General features: G+C 38.0%; 1 protein-coding gene across 2 annotated transcripts in view; it reads left to right on the forward strand.

Annotated features, from left to right (window-relative positions):
* Nucleotides 1-2595: 2595 nt before the first annotated feature.
* Nucleotides 2596-22348, forward strand: part of ZFP14 (ZFP14 zinc finger protein) — a 97588-nt gene continuing 77835 nt past the window's right edge. The window contains exons 1-4 of one of the 2 annotated variants that reach the window (XM_044256497.1): nt 2596-3979; nt 12847-12917; nt 16255-16381; nt 16677-16772. In XM_044256497.1, the coding sequence (XP_044112432.1) occupies nt 3964-3979; nt 12847-12917; nt 16255-16381; nt 16677-16772 (310 nt within the window). In that variant the 5' untranslated portion in view covers nt 2596-3963. Of the gene's footprint in view, nt 3980-12846; nt 12918-16254; nt 16382-16673; nt 16773-22348 lie in introns of both variants that reach the window. The other variant, XM_044256498.1, reaches the window with a different exon arrangement.

Raw genomic sequence — 22348 nt, forward strand, 5'->3', positions numbered from 1 at the left:
TTATGTATAACTTCCATAATAATTAAAAAAAAAAATGATTGGCCTATAGTGGAAAGAGACTTGCTTGCTCATAAGTCAGTAAATGTTGAAGCCATGGTATGGATAAGGGTGTTAAAAAAAAAAAAAAAAGTACAGATTAAAAGAAGATGACCAAGGACAGAATCTAACTTTAAAAAGATAAGGGGAGGGCGCCTGGGTGGCTCAGTGGGTTAAGCCGCTGCCTTCGGCTCAGGTCATGATCTCAGGGTCCTGGGATCGAGTCCTGCATCGGGCTCTCTGCTCAGCAGGGAGCCAGCTTCCTCCTCCTCTCTCTCTGCCTGCCTCTCTGCCTACTTGTGATCGGTCTCTGTCAAATAAATAAATAAAATCTTTAAAAAAAAAAAAAAGATAAGGGGAAAAAATGACAATGAATAAAAACATACTTATCTTCATAAATTTATACATAATATAAAGAATATGTCCCAAAAAAGTACACAGTGAAAAATAAATGCCCTTCTTTGTCTCTACCTACCTTCTTGCCCTCAATGGCTGCCATACAAATCACTTTTATTAGTTTCTCTTGTAAATTTCAGTTCTTTATGCAAACACAAGTATTTATTCTTATCCATTTCCCCCCTTTCTTATACAAAAATTAGAACAGTATAACACAAGGTTCTGCATCTTGTTTTTGTTTTTATTTAATATATTTTGGAGGCTTTTTGTATCAGGCCATAGACAGTGTTCTCAGTTTTTCTCCAATTACATAATGTTGCATTATGCTCAATTGTTTATTTATGGCCGATTTTCAATACTGTAAAGACTGCTATATGAATAGTCTTGGATATACATCACCATAGCTATAGGATAAAAATCTCAGAGTGAGATTGCTCAGTGAGAAGTTAAATGCAATTGGAATTATTTTTTAAAAGATTTTATTTATTTATTTGACAAAAAGAGATCACAAGTAGGCAGAGAGGCAGGCAGAGAGAGAGAGATGAGGAAGCAGGCTCCCTGCCAAGCAGAGAGCCCAATGCGGGACTCGATCCCAGGACCCTGAGATCATGACCTGAGCCGAAGGCAGCAGCTTAACCCACTGAGCCACCCAGGTGCCCCTGCAATTGGAATTTTGAAGATGTTACCAAATTGCCTTCCAAAAAGTTTGTACCAATCTGCAGGCCTCTAGCAATATAGGTTTTCAAACTGGGGGAATTTTTGCCACTCTAGTCCGTAAGAATCAGTATCCCGATACGGCTTTAATGGAATTTATTTGATTATGAATGAGGTTGAGCATATTTTCATACATTTGAGAACCTATAGACTATGTTCTGTATACTATTTGTTAATCTCTGTTTCCATTCTTACTTGGTTATTAGTTTTTCAATCAATTTTTTTTTTGGTGCTCCTTATTTATCAGGGAGGTTAGCCATTTGTTTGCTACATAAAATGCAAATGTTTCCAGTTTGTCACTTTAACTTTTTATTTTTTTCCATTTAGAAGGGATAATTAATCTTTTATGTTTTGATTTTTAGAATTTGAAGTTAGAAAGGCCTTCTCCCCTCCATGGTTATAAAGTAATTCACTCAAGTTTTCAGTCTTTGTAATTTAAGTTTTCAGTTTTGAATTTTGACCCATTTGGAGTTAACTCTGCATTCATAATCCACTCTCTTTTTCCTAGAAAGTCTATCAGGTTGTTCCTATTACCTTTATTGAAAAGTTCACCTTTTCCCCATTCACCTGAGGGGGTATCTGAGCTGCCCCGTTCACCATACACTAAAATTTTTTATTTGGTTCTATTTTTGGATTCTCTATTCTGTCCCACTGGTCTGTCCAGTCAGATGAACTTTTAGAATTTTTGAACTTTTAGAATATGTTTTGTTATCATAAGATTAGCCCCATGTGCCCCACATTGCTTTTTTTTTTCTTCCAGCCTATTCTTGCCTTTATTTTCACATTTGAACTCTACTTCTTAAAAAAATATTTAAGTAATCTCTATACTCAATGTTGGCTTCAACTCATGACCCTAAAATCAAGAGTCATATGCTCTTCCGACTGAGTCAGCCAAGCACTCCCCCATTTGAAATTTACCTATCTAGAGAAAGATATTATTTTCAGTGGGAGGTTAAATTCATAAATTAATTTAAATGACATTTATAACAAAGGATTTCTATTCAAGAAAATGGTATAACTTTTCATTTAAGTCTTTATCTTCATAAGGTTTTAAATTTTTACTTAAATAGGTTTTATTTATTTCTTGCTAAGATTATCATGAAGAATTTTATCCTATTCCAAGGTTTTGTCTATATATATAAAACTTACTTACATGAATTTTACACTTTCTTCTTTTATTTAAAATTATGTTGGGCACCTGCCTGGCTTAGTCAGTGGAATATGTGATTCTTGACCTCTGGGTTTTGAGTTCAGGCCTCATGATGGGTGTAGATCACTTAAAAACAAAATCTTCAAAAAAATAAAATATAATAAAACTATGTTAAAGCAACTGTAGTAAATTACTTGGAGAAAGCACCTTTGTAATTAGGTGTAATTAGGAGCAACCTATTTTTATAACCGACAAAATCCACCTGGCCTAGGGGTAACCAGAGGTAATTATTAGTTTAACTGAGTAGGCTCCTTGAGAAACTTTAAAGTTACATTCCTTGATCTAAGACCAGTTTTTTCTTAAGAAAATGGGAATTCACTTCTCTGTCATTTGCCGTGGTCGACACTACCCTTCCCTCTTGACTCCTTAGTCCAGAAATTCATAACTCAGCTCGCTTAGACCTACACCCCTCCCTCAGGACACTCAAAAGAACACAAAAGCCTGAATTGCTTTGTCTCTAAGGTGTGTACGCTAAGCAAGAGCAAGCACCCCATTAAAAAAGAAAAAAAAAAAAAGCTCCTTTCAAACAGCCTTTCTCTTTAAAAAAAACAATGCTACCTTTATTTCAATTCCATAAAAATGCTACTCTTTATTACAATAATAACAATACATTATTATAATAATGACAAAAGTCAAGCTTTAGCTCAATTATGTAAACTTTCTCCCATCAAAAAAAAAAAAAAAAAAAAAAGTCCTAGGAAAATATATCCTTGTTACTGTTTTACCATTGTGGCTCAGCCATTTCTCTCCGAGATAGCATCCCAGTCATACATACAGTGATACTTATTTAAATAACCCGTTACATTCTCTCTCTCTCTCCCTCTTTCTCTCTCTTGTCCCATTTCTCCCTCTTTCTACGACCCGCAACATTCTAAATCACACACACCGTGAATCTCACTACTTGCTTCCTGCAAAAGCTGTCTCATCGCCCCATCATCGTCCTCAGGCCCTGACTTTCATACAGAAATTAGTAGCACAGAAAAATACCAGCCCTCTTCGTAACCTCGGAAACCTCTCCCTTCTGGCCTCCACAACCCCGTGTCAAGTTTAGCAGTCCCGCCTTCTCCTCCCCAATCCCACCGTAAGTTTCTAATCGCCTTCTTTTCGGCCACCCCAGCTTTCAGTCTCCCAAGCTCCGGTCCCACAACTCCTCCGCGCTGAGAAACCGCAAGCCAAACTAACGCCCCAACAAAGGCCAAAAAAGCGACCCAGGCCGCCTGCGCATCTTTGGACGCAGAGACACTCCCAGAAGTCTCTTGGGGGTGCAGCCAGGCACAAGCTGGGAAGAAACAAGACGAATTTCAAACCGCCCATCCAACGCTTTCTCCGCTCCGAACTACATTTCCCAGAAGGCTCAACGGAGCGAATTATCTTACCTAAACCAAACTAGCCCTCCTCTTCCTGAGCCCGTATCCTGGGGATAATACGGTGGGTCGGAGAAGGAACCCGATTTCAAACACGTCGGAATGGCCTTCCTTGGAAGCCACTGCCTAAGGCTGAACCAGGCTCTGCGTGGCCTCCGGTGCGCGGTTCCATGAGGGGGAGCAATCCTTTAAGCAAGCGGGGCTGCAGCTAACCCCTGACAGAAAACCAGGCGACCGGGAGCCATGTTGTTCGCCACAGGTAACTTTCTTACTACATTTCCCAGAAGACTCCGTAGCGTCATTGCGATTCTCGCGTGAATTCAGCCTGAAAGTCACATGCTGGCGGGACCCACAGGTCTGCAACAGTTGCAGCACTGTGGGGCGTGCTGCTGTTTTTGGAAGCTTGGAAGGCCTGAGGTGAGGATACGCAGGAGAGGGCGGAGCCGGAGGCTCGGCTTTGTACTGCGGGGTAAGTTAGATTGAAACTGTAGGATTGTATCTAGTGGTATGTGGTGAATAATCGTGTGGTTGTGACTATCTTTTCCTATGGTGAGTGTGTGCTTCCAGTGATTACCAGTGTGCAGCCCAGTCTGGGAGCCCGTGACTGTTCTGGTATGATTGGAGGGGACACGGTGGTGTGTGTATGTGATTTGGGAACACGTGCGGCATTGTGTATGAGGTTGTGGGGAGTGTGTGACTCGGTGGATGTGATACAGCGTTTGTCCCCGTAAGGGTGTGCTATCGTGCGACATTGACGGTGTGCGGCAGATTACAGGTGGGGGTACCTGTGAATACTATGTGGTTTTATCTGTGGTTAATGTGATTGTGACTGTGCGACGATCTGCAGGTGTCATGTGCTTGTGGCAATGCGGTTGTGACTGAATGTCCTCTTGGTAAATGTGTGATCGTGCTCATGTGACCATTTGAGGCCCTGGGTGTGTGGTCCTTTTGCTTTGGTGGTCGGTTACCTCTAGCTGTACGTCCCCGTGGTGTTCGTGTGATTACGGTTGGGTGACTGGATAAACGTTATGAGTTTTTTTCATTTAGTGGTCTACCTAAGTATCATACTGTAGTTTTCCCTCATTTTTAAACTTTAACAAATGCTATCATTTTGTCTTTTTTCTTTTGTTTTTATTTGTAGAACTATACTTTGGGGAATTATCATATATAGTAGTTGTTCATTTGTTTTCTTTGCTATATTATAGTCTGTCCTTCGAAGTATACCAGTTATTCATCCCTTCAACTAACCATAGGCGTTTGAGCTATTTCTAGTTTCTGACTTTATAAACAGTGCTGCCACAGCATTCTTTTACAGAGGATACATGTACATGAATTCATCTACCTGACAATGGAATTTCTGGGTCATATGACATCTTGCACTTTACTAAATAGTACCAAAATGATTACCTAAATGGGTGCACAAATTTATGCAGCACAGCAATGTTTGAAACATCTCATTGCTCCATGTCCCTAACAAAACATGGCTGTGATAGTTTTTTTAAAACACTTTATGAGATATAGCATATATAAAGTACACAAATCTTAAGAATAGAGCTCTATCACAATTTCCTAAATGAACATTAAGAACTTTGCCAGCACTCGAGAAGATTACCTCATGCCCCTTCCCAGTTATTTCTCCCACAATCCCTGTTCAGAAGTCACCATCAATTACCCATTCCTGAACTTCTATATAAATTGAATTGTATAGCATGTGCTCTTTTATGCCTGGTTTCTTTTCTTCCACTTTTTGTCTGAGATTCATCCATGTTGTTGTACTTAGTTCTCATTACATATGGGGTTATATTGTAATTTATTAATTGCTTACAGTATTGATGGACACATGATGGTTAACAGTTTTGGGCTATTACAGATTGTATTGCTGCTATGAACATTTTATGTTTTTGGTGAACATGTAAACACCTTTCTCTTGGCTAAATACTTAGGAGTGGAATTGCTAGATCATATAGTGGGCATATATTTGATAGAGACTACCAATCTGTCATGTGGTGGTACCAATTCATCCAGCAATATATGAGAGTTTCAGCTGCTCCTCATCATCTGTTTGATATTGTCAGTCTTTTATTTTAACTATTCTGGTGGTTGTATAGTGGAATTTCATTGCACTCTTACTTTTGTTTCCTGATGGGTAATGATGTTCAGCACCTTTTCAGAGGTTTATTGGCCATTTGGATATCCTGTTTCTTAAAGTGTCTGTTTAGGTCTTTTTGCCCACTGTCCTTTAAAAATTTCTTTTCTTCATTTTAAAAAACTTTATTTTCATATCAAAAATATAGTGTAAAGAATTCCCATATATTCTTCACTCAGGTGCCCTTGGTACAATGATAAAAATTGGAAAAATTTACATGGATATAAGACTTTTGACTAATTTACAGAACTTATCGAAATTTTGCTAATTGTCTTCTCAGCAACCTCTTCTTTTCCAGGATCCAACAGCAGATTCCCACATTGATTTAATTGTCTGATCTCTTCCTATCAGACATAGTTCTTTAGTGTTTTCTATCTTTCATGACCTTGATACTTCTGAAGAGTACTGGCCAATTATTCTGTAGAATGTCTTTCAATTTATATTTGTCTGCTTTTTCCTCATAGTTAAATTTAGACCAGACTTTTTTGGCTAAAAGATCACAGAAATTATGTTTCTGTTCTTCTCAGTGTGTTATATAATGTTATCAATATATTTCTTACTGGCAGGTTAACTATGATCACTTGGTTAAGGTGGTATCTGCCAGGTTTCTCCTTCGTAAAACTACCATTTTTCTCTTTTTAATTAATAAGTATCTTGTGCAGAGATGCTTTGAGACTATGCAAAAATACTGTTCTCATGAGGGTTTCTGGATGACTCAGAGAACATGTGACTCTTGATCTTGGGATCATGAGTTTGAGCCCCATGTTCAGGGTATAGAGATTACTTAAACTTTAAAACAAAATACTATTATTATCAAATTTTCACCCATTAATTTTACCATCCATTGATCATTCTTGTCTGTAACAATTATTACTGTGATGTTTATCTAGTGGTGATCTTCTCTTTTCATCATTCTTTCTATACTTATTAATTTAAATTCTGTAAAGAGCTATCCTTTATTCCTTGTGTGTTTATTCAACTATTTATTAACTCCTGGGTATTTATTGTACTCTGTGAGTTTTAACCCATTATTATTGTTATATATTTTGTTGTTCAAATTGTCCCAGATTTGGGACGCCTGGGTGGCTCAGTTGGTTGGACGACTGCCTTCGGCTCAGGGCGTGATCCTGGAGTCCCGGGATCGAGTCCCGCATCGGGCTCCCAGCTCCATGGGGAGTCTGCTTCGCTCTCTGACCTTCTCCTCGCTCGTGCTCTCTCTCACTGTCTCTCTCTCTCAAATAAATAAATAAAATCTTTAAAAAAAAAAAAATTGTCCCAGATTTGGCCATTAGGAACTCCTTCAAATTAGCTCCTGTGTCCTTTTAACATGGCATCATTTTTGAGTACTTTCTTACGCTTATGTGTATCTTTTCTCATTTTCCTAGAAGGTTTTTAGCCCTTTGTCCTTTGTGATTAGTGCTTTTTTTTCTTTTGTATCTCGAAAAGAAATCTTTATTTCCAAGTTCCTGAAGATATTCTATTTTCTTTCAGAAGCTTTATAGGTTTGGCATTCATATTTAAGTCTGTGGTCCACCTTGAATCAGTTTTTGTGTATGGTATTATTGAAAACACCATCCTTGGCCATCTGAAATATAGGAGGCTTTTATCATAAGTCAGGTGACATATATGTGGCCCTCTTTCTGGACTATATTCTGTTTTATTATCTTTTGTCAGTGGCACTGTCTTGAAATCTATAGTATTAGTCCTTCAACTTTTTTTCTTTTCTTTTTCAAGACTGTCTTGGCTTTTGTAAGTCCTTTTAAGGGATGTCAGAATCAACTTGTTGGGGTGTCTGGGTGGCTCAGTCATTAAGCGGCTGCCTTCGGCTCAGGTCATGATCCCAGGGTCCTGGGATAGAGCCCCACTTCCTGCTCCCTGCTTGGAAGGAAGCCTGCTTCTCTCTCTCTCCCACTCCCCATGCTTGGGTTCCCTCTATTGCTGTGTCTCTCTATGTCAAATAAATAAATTAAGTCTTTAAAAAAAAAAGAATCAAATTGTTAATTCTCACAAAAAATGAAAAATCCTTTTTGGGGTTTTGTGTGTGATTCTATATGTTGAATTGGGGAGAACTGCCATCCTATCAATATTGAATCTTCCAATTAATAAATATGGTGTATGTCTGCATTTGTTAAGGTCTTTAATTTCTCCCAACGGTTTGTTGTAGTTTTCCATGCACATCTTTTGTTAGATTTGTACCTGGGTATTTGACATTTATTGTTGAAATTGTACATGGTTTTTACATTTTTCTTTCATTTTGCAGTTGTCTGTTGCTAGAAGTATGGTTATTTTTTGTTTATCGTCCTTGTATCTAGCATCTACAAAAGGCCCACTGTATATGCTATTTATCAAGTTGAGGAAGTTCTCAACTAAGATTTTTACAATAATGAGGGCTGAAATTGGCAAATGCATTTTCTCAATCATATTTTTTTACTGTTATCATTAATGTGGTAAATTATCTTAAGTTTCATATCTTGAACCAGCCTTTCATTCATGAAGTAAAACCTATTTGTCTGTAATGTATTAAACTTTTCAAGAATTTGACTGGGTTAGATCTGATATTTTATAGGATTTCTGCATGTATGTTCATAAAAAATACTGGCCCATAATTTTCTTTTCTTTAATGTCTTTGTTTTCTCATCAGGCTTATATTAGCCTCATAAAATGAGTTGGGAGGAGTTCACTGTTTTTCTATTCACTACATATAAGACTAAAGGTTTTCCTTAAATTTGGAAGAATTTGCTGGTGAAGGTGTCTGGGCCTGAAATTTTCTTGATAGGAAGATTTTTATTTACTTATTTTATTATTACTTTTTAAAGATTTTGTTTATTTATTCGACAGAGAGAGACACAGTGAGAGAGGGAACACAAGCAGGGGGAGTGGGAGAGAGAGAAGCAGTCTTCCCTCCAAGCAGGGAGCCAGATGCCGGGCTCCATCCCAGGACCCTGCGATCATGACCTGAGCCACCCAGGTGCCCCAGTTTACTTATTAATTTAGAGAGGCCTAAGCAGGGGGAGGAGCAAAGGGGGAGGGATAAGAGGGGGAATCCCAAGCAGAATCCCAAGAATCCCAAGCAGACTCCATGCTGAGCACAGAGCCCCACACTGGGGCTCAGTCTCAGGACCCTGAGATCATAACCTCAGCTGAAACCAAGAGCCAAATGCCTAACTGACTGAGCCACCCATGCACCCTGGAAAAAAAAAATTTTTTTAAGATTTATTTATTTGACAGACAGAGATCACAAGTAGGCAGAGAGGCAGGCAGAGAGAGAGGAGGAAGCAGGCTCCCTGCTGAGCAGAGAGCCCAATGCCAGGATCCCAGGACCTTGGCAGAGGCTATAACCCACTGAGCCACCAAGGCACCCCTCACCCTGGAAAAGTTTTAAACTATGGAACCAATTGACTTCTTCAGATGTTTCAGGTTTTTTGTTTTGTCCACTTTGGAATTTTTTTTAAAAGAATTTATGTGTTTCATATAAGCTTTTAAATTTAATAGCATAAAGTTATTAGTATTCTTTGATTATGTTTTTATTTTTTATTTTTTTAAAGATTTTATTTATTTATTTGACAGAGAGAGAGATCACAGGTAGGCAGAGAGGCAGGCAGAGAGAGAGAGAGGTGGAAGCAGGCTCCCCACCAAGGAGAGCACCTGATGCGGGGCTTGATCCCAGGACCCTGGGATCATGACCTGAGCCGAAGGCAGAGGCTTTAACCCTCTGAGCCACCCAGGTGCCCCTCCTTTTTACTTCTTATTTAGGTTTGCTGAGCTTCTTGAAACTCTTACTGAGGCTTTTTATCAGTTAATCAGTTCAGATATTAATTATTTTGCAATCTCTTTTCTTCTTCGGAGGCTCCACTTACATATATGGTTCATCTTTTAGTTATGTCACTTCTGTTCTTTCTGTTTTGTTTTTCCTCTGCACTTGGTATGGGTTGTTTTTGTTTTTGTTTTTGTTTTTGACTTGTCTTTGAGTTCAGTAGTTCTGTCTTTTGCTTGTCTGGTCTCACGTTAAAGCCATACAGTGACTTCTTAATTTCTTCTTTTTTTTAAGTTTATTTTATTTTATTATTATTTTTAAAGATTTTATTTAGTTGTCAGGGGTGGGAGAGAGCACACAAAAAGGGGGAGTAGGAGGCAGAGGGAGAAACAGACTCCCTGGTGAGCAAGGAGCCCAATGCGGGACTCAATCCCAGAACCCTGGGATCATAACCTGAGCTGAAGACAGATACTTAACCAACTGAGCCAGCCAGGCATACCTATTTTATTTAGTGTTTTTGGTAATCTCTATACCCTATATGCAGCTCAAACTCAACAATCCCAAGATCAAGAGTTGCATGCTCTTCTCCCTGAGCCAGCCAGGTGCCCCAACTTCCTGATTTCTTAATTTACTGATCTAGTTTGTCTATTTGATTCTTTTTTATAGATTTCAGTTCTGTTTAATTCTTTCATTTTATCCATTTGCCTATATTTAAAATTTTTTTAACATTTTAATTATAGCTATTTTAAATTACTTGTTTGCCAGTTGTAATATCTGAATTGTCCACAGTTCTGCTTCTGTTTTCTGGTTTTCTCTCCAACCATGTCTAGCAATTTTTACTTGGACGATAGATACAGTGTCTAAAACAATCCTGGAGGCCAAGGGCAACCACTACCTACATCTAGCCTTCTCATTATATAAGAAAAATTAGTGCTTTTCAGGTCTCTGTTAACTAACAGACAAATGCAATTATTAACATACAGGAAATTTTCAGGATATGTTGGAAATAATTTAGACATATTTTATTAAAAGACCGGCTTATTTGTGAGAGTACAAAATTCTCAAAAATTTTATTTATTAGATTTCAAAGGACTCTCTTGTCTGTAGTATTGTCTTTTGGCAGTGCTCCATACCCGAGGTATGGTTATTTTGCGAGCATATTCCAGTCTTGGCCACAGAGATCATTGGCTTTACAAGGGAGGAACAGATCTCTAGATGGCAAGAATTCAGCCAGAGAGGATATGCTGTAGGAGCAAACGTGAAAAGGGTTGGGAGTGTAACAAACAGTATGGACTAATGAAGTAAGAATGTTCCTGCCCATTCTACCTGGAAGGTGAAGCACTTGAGGATGTCCCTTGAACCAAGGAAAGGCCATTATGAGAAATCAGAAAGGGGGACTTAAAGTGAGAAGTATGGGAGAAGGAGTCCTGTTTCCAGGTCTTCCTAGATTACTGTTGATTCTTTAGTATCTAGCACAATGCCTGGCACACAATAGATTATGTTGGTTTATTTTTTTAAAAGTACTAAGAGCTTAATAAATAGTAATAATAAAAATATTAAAGGAGTGCTTTCAGATTTTATTTTTTTAAGATTTTATTTATTTGACACAGAGAGAGAAATCACAAGTAGGCAGAGAAGCAGGCAGAGAGAGAGGGGAGAAAGCAGGCTCCCCGTGGAGCAGAGAGCCCGACGTGGGGCTCAACGTGGGGCTCCATCCCAGGACCCTGGGATCATGACCTGAGTCGAAGGCAGAAGCTTTAACCCACTGAGCCACCCAGGCACTCCCAAGTGCTTTCAGATTTTAAAGAAGAGACATTTGTGAATTATTTTGGTTTTTGTTTCCTGAAATATATCCCTGAGGGAATGCAGTGAGTGTTTGGGGGTAGAAGTACCCATTAAATAATTGGTAACAAGGTTCTACTTCCTGGGCAGTGGATTTTACATGCAATTACTCTTTTTTAAGATTTTATTTATTTACTTGAGAGCAAGTGTGCACAAGGAGGGTGGAACAGGGAATGGGGGTGGGGGGGCTGGAAGAAGCAGGGGAGGGGAGCAGAGGGACAGGGAGAAGCAGACTCCCCACTGAGCAGGGAGCCCCACTTGGGACTCAATCCCAGGACTCTGGGATTGTGACCTGAGCCAAAGGCAGATGCTTAACCAACTGAGACACCTAAATCTAATACATATCAATTTAAAAAAAAAACCCACATTTTATTAAACATTTCAGTATTGATCTCAAATTCATTTACTCCCCCTTAAACAATTTAGACTTTTATTAGTATTTTAGTATAACATTCTTTAGGACATTGTAAACATCTTAAACATACAAAATATATGCAATTATTACGGATTCTATTACTACACTTAAAACATTCTAAAGCATCAATGATAAAGATTTAGTCAATTTCTACACTTTTAAATTTCTTCCTATTGCTGTGCTTATTTAAATGTGTTCCTAAAGTTTTTGTAATCTTGCTTTGTTTGCTTTTCTGGATTTCACTTTTCTTAAGATAAGATTCATTAACCTCAAAAAGTCTTCTCAAACTGGGCAAGATTAGAAGATCTGGTTCTTCAACGAGTTGTTTCTTGGTCAGGACCTGAGACCTGATTGTACAATCCAAGATCATTAAGAACTGCTTTAAAAGTTTAAAAGTATATCCCAACTAAAATGTATATAACAACTTTTAGGAGTTATTCAGAATTCATATAAAGGTAAATGATCTATATACAAGGATATTTATTATTTATTACAGTATTATTTGTTATAATGAAAGGAACCAATCCAAATGGTCCTGGGCAGGAGATTGGTTAAATGAATTAAAGTGTATCCATTTAATGAAATAAATGTAGCTAAGGGAATTAGGTAGCTCTGAATGTACTAATTGGGATCCAAGTCAAGACAAATTAAGTAAAAATAGCAATATGTGTAACAGTGAGTATAATATGCTATCATTTGTGTAAAAAAAAATTGTATCTTAGTGTGTATATGTACTCTGTATTCTCCAAACCATATCAGATTATTGAAATCTGTCCTCCTCCAGTAAGACTAAGGTCTCTAGAATACGGGATAATGACAGATTTTTCTCACTGATTCCCTCACTGAAAGATTTTTCATTTTTCTCACTGATACCCCTCAAGTGTTTGTGTGGAGTGAGCAGAGGAAAATGATCACTCTGGGAGCTATGAGGCAAGTGGGATCTTACTTAGGTTCTTTTGTCTTCTCCAGCTTTGCCCTTTTCCAAGAAGAGCCCAGAGGACAACCAGCCTTTTTCTGCAAATACCAAAGCCATGGCTCAGGTGAGATGCTGTTTCCTTTTGCTCAAATAGAATCATTTTACCTCTAGTAATATGTAAATATTTGCTTCCCTCATCATGATATTTTTGGCGCTTAAAAAAGAAAACAACTTTCAGATAGTTTAGTTAAAAGCAATGTCAATATCAAAGTTTTCTTACCCTTGCTCTAAAGAAAAAGGTCTCCAGTATGTCAATTAAAAGAATGCCTTTCAAGGAAAGGAAAAATGGAGTGGGGGGAATCAGAGAGGGAGACAAATCATGAGACACTCTGGACTCCAGGAATCAAACTGAGGGTTTTAGAGGGGAGGGCAGTAGGGGAATGGGTGAGCCCCGTGATAGCTATTAAGGAGGGCAAATATTGCATGGACCACTGGGTATTACATGCAAACAATGAATCATGGAACAATACATCAAAAAACAATGATGTACTCTATGGTGTCTAACATAACATAATAGAAAAATATTTTAAAATGTCTTTCTTGGGGACGCCTGGGTGGCTCAGTGGGTCAAAGCCTCTGCCTTCAGCTCAGGTCATGATTCCAGGGTCCTGGGATCAAGCCCCGCATTGGGCTCTCTGCTCCTTGGGGACCCTGCTTCCTCCTCTCTCTCTGCCTGCCACTCTACCTACTTGTGATCTCTGTCAAATAAATAAATAAAATCTTTTTTTAAAATAAAGTCTCTCAGTGGAGATATTTATAGAAAAAGAAGTGGTTCTATAACCATTGTTGGAAAAAACAAAGCCTGCTTGAAGATTTTTATACTTTTAAATTACATGTAACAGAGGACCAAGTGGTTGGATAACAAGTCTCTCTGAAGAGGTCTTATTCAGATTAAAATCCATCAGAAAATTGCTTATGGGGGCGCCTGGGTGGCTCAGTGGGTTAAGCCGCTGCCTTCCGCTCAGGTCATGATCTCAGGGTCCTGGGATCGAGTCCCACATCGGGCTCTCTGCTCTGCAGGGGGCCTGCTTCCCTTCCTCTCTCTCTGCCTGCCTCTCTGCCTACTTGTGATCTCTCTCTGTCAAATAAATAAATAAAATCTTTAAAAAAAAATTAAAAAAAAAAGAAAATTGCTTATGGATTTCTTCAAGAATCCTTATTTGTTCCTGCAAAGAGATTGCTAATTACATAATGTAGAAATGGTCTGGCTGAGACCAGGTTTGGAAAAAACTTTTACCCTGGTGAACATGGTCCCCATTCAGGAACCTGATCCCCATTTCTTCATAAACAACTCCAGGGCCCTTCTCGGTTCTGTATTCTTTTAAGCAATTTACACACTCATTTAGTAAGTCCTTCAGCATCTTCTGTCTTAGACTTCTGCCAGAAATCTTGATAGAACAGAAATCTGTTCTCCATTTGTTAATGAATCTAATTTGCTTGGGCAGTGATTAGATAGGATGGAGATAAGTAATTAGGGGCACCTCATAGGGAAAAGCCCTGACCACCACAGACCTAGGTTTTCAAAGAGGAAAACGTAAGGAATGGTTTTGCTTGATTTCAGTCGTAATATGTGGGAAAATCTCCTGGTGTATGGGCCTTTCACATTTGGGGCTATGACTCCTGGTTAGTAGAAAGCTCTGACACTTCACCAGATCATCCATGATAAATAGACTTCAGTAATGTTGTGTGAATCTGGGTCATCTTCCATCACTTTCCTATAGCACAAGAACAAAGGGAATTTGGAACAACGGGTTGTTATGAGTAAAATTGGGCCAATCTGGGGAGCTCTTTAAAAAATCACCTTCAACCTCAGTGTCTGAAAACAAAAGAAAACTTGTTTTATATCCATATAATAGAATATTATTCAGTGAAAAAAAAATGCTTATAAAAAGAATTTGTTGAGGCCCCTGGGTGGCTCAGTAGTTAGGCCTCTGCCTTCGGCTTGGGTCATGATCTCAGGGTCCTGGGATGGAGGCCTTCACTGGGCTCTCTGCTCATTGGGGAACTTGCTTCCCCCTGTCTCTCTGCCTGCCTCTCTGCCTACTTGTGATCTCTCACTCTCTGTCAAATAAATAAATAAAATCTTTTTAAAAAAAGAACTTGTTGTAACAAGGAATTACCTCTTATTATATAATAGTGTGATATGAGAAAGGTCAGTCTTGAATTTCATGCAAATTTAATTTTCTAAGATAAAATGTTTTTTAAAGTCATTTTATGCATTTTACAAGTGAAGTAGTGCTGTTCCAATCTTGCCTCATCTCCAGTCCTATCCCTAAAAGGCAACTCAACTGTCTTAAATATGGTTTAATTGCTATCTTTTGCTGAATCAGTTTTACTCTCTTGACTTACTACAGAATGGAAGGGACATTATAGTCTTGTATTGCACCCTTCATTTCCTCTGATTGTTATTAATTATATTACAGTTTGTTGTCAAATTAGTAGTATACAGAATATTATGACTGCAAATATTGCTCTTTGCTACGCCAGCTCATACCGCTGTCCTATTACAACCTTTCATTTTTCCTGGAGTTAATTGCTTTTTTTCCCCATTTGCTTAGTTGTCCATGTTTTCCCTCTGGTCAGACACATCATTTGTTTTGAGTGTGGAGACTGCCACCCCCCTTTCCCCTTTTCCTGCTCCCAACTGGTCTGATTACTCTCTGGACCTGCTGCATACCTTTCCCAAGACTTCCCCTTTTTTGTTTACCTGAGATGCCTATCTCTTCAATACGTCTTCCTCTTTTTTGGTTTATTCCCATCCTTTTGGTGTAGCACTTCTGGTAGTTTCCTAAGAAATTGTGCTGCAGTCCTTTTATGTCTAGAAATGTCTTTTTCAACCCTCACAACAGAATGATAGTTTAGTTATGTAATCTAGGTCAGTATTTCTTTTCTCCATCACCATATTGAAGAATTGTTCTTGTCATTTCTTATTTTTAGTAGTGTTCTTGAGAACCTCATTGCCTTTCTGACTCTTCATGTCTTTTATATGATCTACGGTCTGGGTACTTTTAATATCCTCTCTTTATCCCTTATTCTGAAATTTTACTCCTAGCTATTGGGGAAAAGATGAGAGAGAAAGAGGATCACATGTGTTGATGACTTATTGTATGGGAAGTATTATACTAGCCATTTGTATATACTATTTCATGTAATTGGGATACCCCTCTTAACAGGATTTTGTACCTTCCCAGTTTTATCAGGGGGAAACAGAATGAACATGGAAACACAAGACCATTCTGGCTGATAGGTTCCCAGTCCTCCAGTTGTGTCCCAAACATCTAGCCCCACTCTATATGCTTGTTGTTTTTCATTTCTACCTTTATTCTTTTCTTTTCTCCTCCCTTCACAAAAAAACCCACATTTTTTTATTAATCAAGTCATATACATGGTTGTTGTTCCAGGAGTCAGTGATGTTCAGTGATGTGTCCATAGAATTCTCTCAGGAGGAGTGGGAATGCCTGAATGATGATCAGAGAGATTTATACAGAGATGTGATGTTGGAGAATTACAGCCACCTGGTTTCAATGGGTAAGGACGTCTGTCCATAATAATTCAGATTCTGCCCTTAGAAGATCTACTTTCTCCCAAGTGAAATACCCACCCTTCAAGTAGGTATTTCGACATCCTGTGCTTAGAAGAATGTTTTTAATATTGTAGCATTAGAAAAAAGAGCTGTGTTGAGTTATGGGGGAACTGTCAAGTCCTCTGTTATGTTTCATAAATCTGATATACCTTTCTTTGACTCTTTCTTAATGAAGGGACTAAATTTAAATCCTGGGATATTCTCATCATAAACTTATCTCATTACTTCTTTTGTAAGCAGGACATTCTGTTTCTAAACCAGATGTGATCTCCTTCTTGGAGCAGGGGAAGGAGCCCTGGTTGGTTGACAGAGAACTAACAAGAGACCAGTGGCCAGGTAAGTGAGGCATAGCAGGTAATGAGTTGGTCAGTGGAAGGACTGCACCTTTGAGGTGCTATCTGGGAATCTCCCCTTAAAAGCTTTAGGCCCCTTGTATGCAAGTAAGCCTTTTCAGCATGAGCTTTCAAATGAACTTTACCTTTTCCCCTTATTTAACACTCGACATGCTTTTCTCCTCTTATACCTCTTTCCAGTTCCTCTTATTCTTGCCCAGTTCTAACCAGCCAGTGACCTCCTCTACCCCCTCTAATGATATTCCTTTCTGTCCATATTTTGGATCTAATTCCTCATCACTTCTCATCTTCTTTTGTATTTAATCTTAAAAAAGCACCACTGTCTCCTGACATAGATTTTTATTCTATATTGACAAAGGCTTATTTTCTTTAGGGTTTTTTAGATAAAGTAGCTCATACTTATAACACACTTATACTTATAACAAACTTTTCATACTTATAGCAAACATTTACTGTTTTTTTGAATGAGGTACTCTGCTAGATACCGCAGAGATTAAAAAAGAAATAAGCAATTTCAGAATGTATAGCTTAATAGGGGCATGAGAAGACATCTATATATAATTTCTATAAAGTAGAACCATCATAAGAGAGGTTGGGAGTAGGGAGCTCAGAAAAAATAAGGGATTAGGATATAGAAATTAATCTGTATAGATGTCATAGAGGGAGATTTGAGTGTGCCTGTCATTAACTTTAGAATGTTGGAAATAAAGGCTCTCTGCCTCCACTGAGAACTTAGAGCTGGCAATGATAAACAGAATTGGTATAAAGGAGTTTAAACAGGAGAGCACATTCATTCATTCAGTATATGTTTACTGAGTACCTGTTGTATGCCTAGCACTATTCTCAACACTGATACTACAGCAATGAATGCAAAATCTCTATTCCCAGAGCTTACTCTCCTATGCGGAGAGAGGTACAAAAATAAATGAATATATGTCATGTAATAGTAAGTGCTAAAAAGGAAGAGTAGAGAAAGGGGATAGAGGATGCTATTTTATAGGATAGGGAGAGAGAAACTTTTCCAGTTAGGTGACATTTTGACAGAAACGCAAAGAAGTACAGCAGTAAATTATTGTATGTGTTTACTGGAAGGAAGAACATTCCAGAGGGAGGAAGCCAGACAGTAAAAGATCCTGAAGCAGGTGTGCATTGGCTTTATTCAGGGAGCAGCCAGGAGGTCAGTGCTTTGCCATGGTTAAGTAATTTGGATAAATCCAAGACTCCATGTCATTTCACCTTTGCATAATCTCAGTATATAGTTCTAAAAAATATGGACATTTTTTCCCATATGTAACTTTAATGCCTTTATCATCCCTAATAAATTTCTTGGTATACTGGATTGTTTCATGTCATTATATTGAATACTAGTGAGAATGGATATTTTCATCCTAATGGTGCTATTGTCTTTAACTTGCTCACTACTCAGTTTTACCCTTTTCATCTACTACTATTCTTATTTTTTTCACTCAGTTTTTATGGATTTTATGAAATAAAAAATCATTTACCCATTTCCAGAAGGTGCTTTTACTTTTTTAATTTTAATTTGCGTTGGCATCTTTAATATGTATTTTCAATGTGTTTGTAGCTCCTTAGTGATTATTGTGATTTCCGATTTTAGAAAATTGATGGTCCTCTACAAATTTTATAATACTTTAACCTGTTTTTTTTAATCTTCTGTAATTTGTTTTATACCATTTAAACCCTTTTTAAGTTTCTTTTGCAATAAGGTATAAATTAAGAGTCAAATCAATTAACCTTCCTCCCTCCCACACACACACACACACACACACACACACATTTTAGCGCCACGTCATCATTTAGCTGATTCATTCATCATTGTTTTATCTGCCTATTCTATAATAAGTTCTGATTTATGTTAGTTTGTATTTCAGGGACTCTTTGTCTATTTCTTTTATTCATCTGTCCACTTATACCTAGATAGATAGATATGCCTAGAAGTTACTATTTTGTCATTATCACAAATAATGTAACAAACTGCAGGTGTACATTCCAACAGTGAACTTTCATGGAACCATTACCCAGATCAAGAACTACAGCACTACCAACACAGATCTCTTTGTATCCACAATATCTTCATGTCCTTTCATAGTTTTACTATCCAAGAGTATCGTCCACCATACAGTTTAGTTTTACTTGAGTTTGAATTTTATATACATGGAATCGTTACTATATATGTTCTTCTAAGTCTTTTTTCTTGAGCATTTCACTTTTAAGATTCATACATAGTGTTGCTTTAGTCAGAATTGATTCATTTCATTATATGAATATACCACAGTTTATTTAACAGTTCTATTGTTCATAGACATTTGGGTTGTTTACAGTTTTTGACCATTACAATCAGCTACTCTAAACATTATTTGTGTTTTAGGACTAGGAGAGGAGTGGATCTTAAGACATCATGTCTTCAGCTGCCAAATTTTCAACTTTTCTTTAAAGTTAACTAATTTACAATCCCACCAGCAGTATATAAGAGCTCTTATGATTGCACATTTCCTAACGTATGGTATTGTCATGCTTGGGTTTTTTTCCAATTGATGAATGTATAGTATAGTCCAGTGTGGTTTTAGCTTGCATCTCCCTTTTTACTGATAAGTTTAACACATTTCATATCATTGGTCTCTTGAAATTCTTCTTTAGTAAATTGCCTCTTCAGGAATTTTTAAAAGGTCTTTCTGTTGGATTCTTTCTGTGTTTCTCTCTCTGTCTACTTGTGATCTCTGTCTGTCAAATAAACAAAATAAAAAATCTTTAATGATGTGTAAGGATTCTCTATATATTTTGCTTCTACATACATTCAGTGTTCTAAAATTGTAAATATCTTTTCCCATTCTGAAATGTCTTTTAGCTCTGTGGTTTCATTTGTGAACAGAAGTTCTTAATTTTAGTCAAATTTATCAGTCTTTTGTGCTTCACACTCATTAGATCGTATGTGAGAAATTCTTCCTCAGCTTGTTTTTGATTCTTATATAACCAAAATCACATTATCTGTATTTTTTTTGTTGTAGTTCTCTTTAAGAAGTCTTTGCTTACCATGAGACCATGAACAAAACATATTCTCTATTATTTGGGGTTGTAATTAGACATTAGAACATATGGATCATCCTTAGTATCTATTACTTTTTAATCCTTTTTTTTTTTTCCAATTTATACTGCCTTTCCGTGGAATTCCTTGACTTACTTTGTGTTAGTTCACTAATACATTCTTCAGCTATGACCATTTGGCTCTTCATAGTTATTTATTTATTTATTTATTTATTTATTTATTTTTAAAGATTTTATTTATTTATTTGACAGAGAGAGATTACAAGTAGGCAGAGAGGCAGGCAGAGAGAGAGGAGGAAGCAGGCTCCCCGCTGAGCAGAGAGCCCGATGCGGGACTCGATCCCAGGACCCTGAGATCATGACCTGAGCCGAAGGCAGCGGCTTAACCCACTGAGCCACCCAGGCGCCCCCATAGTTATTTATTTTTTTTAAAAAATACTGTAGGGGTGTCAGGGTGGCTCAGTTGGTTAAGCCTTTGCTTTCAGCTCAGGTCATGATCCCTGGGTTCTGGGATCAAGTTCCACCTCAGGCTCCTTGCTCAGTGGGGAGCCTGCTTCTCCCTCTGCCTTCCACTCCCTCTGCTTGTGCACGCTCTCTCTCTCTTTCTCTCTGACAAATAAATTTAAAAAAAATTTTTTTAAGATTTTATTTATTTGAGAGAGAGACAGTGAGAGAGAGCATGAGTGAGGAGAAGGTCAGAGAGAGAAGCAGACTCCCCATGGAGCTGGGAGCCTGATGTGGGACTTGATCCTGGGACTCCAGGATCATGACCTGAGCTGAAGGCAGTCGTCCAACCAACTGAGCCACCCAGGCATCCCTAAATAAAATATTTTAAATATATATAAATAAATAAATAAAAACTGTATACAAAAGGGGCCTTTGGGTGGCAAAGTCAGTTAGCTGAAACTCGATTTCAGCTTAGGTCATGATCTCAGGGTCCTGGATCAAGCCCGGCATCTGGCTCTGGGCTCAGACAGGAGTCTGCTAAAGTTTCTCTGTCCCTCTCTCTCTCTTTCTGCCATTCCCAATACACACACTGTCTTTCAAATCAATAGGATATATATAACATAATGAACATAAAATTAAAAGGTAATAATATATAAATCTCTAGACTTGCATAAGCAAGAGATTTGCTAGGAAATATACCTAGGAATGTAATTGCTAGGTCTTGGCATATATACTTGCTCAGCTTTACTAGGTAATACCAAACCATTTTCCAATTGTTTCTATCACTGTCTTTCCCTGTAAGTGATACTGAAAGATTTTTTTTTAATTTTTTAATGATCTGATGAGTATAAAATCTTATTTCATTGTTTTAAATTAAATTTTCCTGGTTACTATTAAAGATGATTGCCTTTCCTTATTTGGTCATTATTGCCTCTTCTGTGTAACGCCATTTTGATCATTTTTGTATTAGGGTATTTGTCTTTTTCCTAAGATGGAAGGAATTTCTTATATTTTGTAGATACTAGTTTTTGGCCAATAACATATTTTGTAGACATCTTTTCCTGTTGTAGGTTCTGTATTTATTTTATGATATCTTTTGATGAATAGTAATTCTATATGTTAGTGTGTTAAATTATATTTTTAATGGTTAAGTTATATATAGTTTATAAAACAGTCTACCTTTTTTTGCTATATGCTTCATATTTTGGGGTCTTTTTAAAAAATTTTTTTCCTTTTAAACATTTTATATTTAGGGGTGCCTGGGTGGCTCAGTTGGTTAAAGCTTCTGCCTTCAGCTCAGGTCATGATCCCAGGGTCCTGGGATCGAGCCCCGCGTTGGGCTCTCTGCTCAGTGAGGAGCCTGCTTCCCCCTCTCTCTCCCTCTGCCTGCCTCTCTGCCTACTTGTGATCTCTGTCAAATAAATAAATAAAATCTTTAAAAAAAAGAGAGAGATTTTATTTATTTTTTTTAAAGATTTTATTTATTTATTTGACAGAGAGAGATCACAAGCAGGCAGAGAGGCAGGCAGAGAGAGAGAAGGAAGCAGGCTCCCTGCTGAGCAGAGAGCCCGATGCGGGACTCGATCCCAGAACTCTGAGATCATGACCTGAGCCGAAGGCAGCGACTTAACCCACTGAGCCACCCAGGCGCCCAGAGAGAGAGATTTTATTTTTAAGTAATCTCTATACCCAATGTGGAGCTCAAATTCACATCCCTGAGGATCAAGAGTTGGATCCTCTACTGACTGAACCAGCCAAGTGCCCCCATACCTTTGAATCTTAAATCTTTCCTCCTATTCCTTCTTTCAAGAATTTTTATGTTTTGGGACGCCTGGGTGGCTCGGTTGGTTAAGCGGCTGCCTTCGGCTCGGGTCATGATCCCGGCGTCCTGGGATCGAGTCCCGCATCCGGCTCCTTGCCCAGCAGGGAGCCTGCTTCTCCCTCTACCTCTGCCTGCCATTCTGTCTGCCTGTGCTCGCTCTCTCCCCCTCTCTCTCTGATAAATAAATAAAATCTTTAAAAAAAAAAAAAAAGAATTTTTATGTTTTG

The sequence above is a fragment of the Neovison vison genome, chromosome 7 (assembly GCF_020171115.1).
Source record: "Neovison vison isolate M4711 chromosome 7, ASM_NN_V1, whole genome shotgun sequence".
In the NCBI taxonomy this organism is placed as follows: domain Eukaryota; kingdom Metazoa; phylum Chordata; class Mammalia; order Carnivora; family Mustelidae; genus Neogale; species Neogale vison.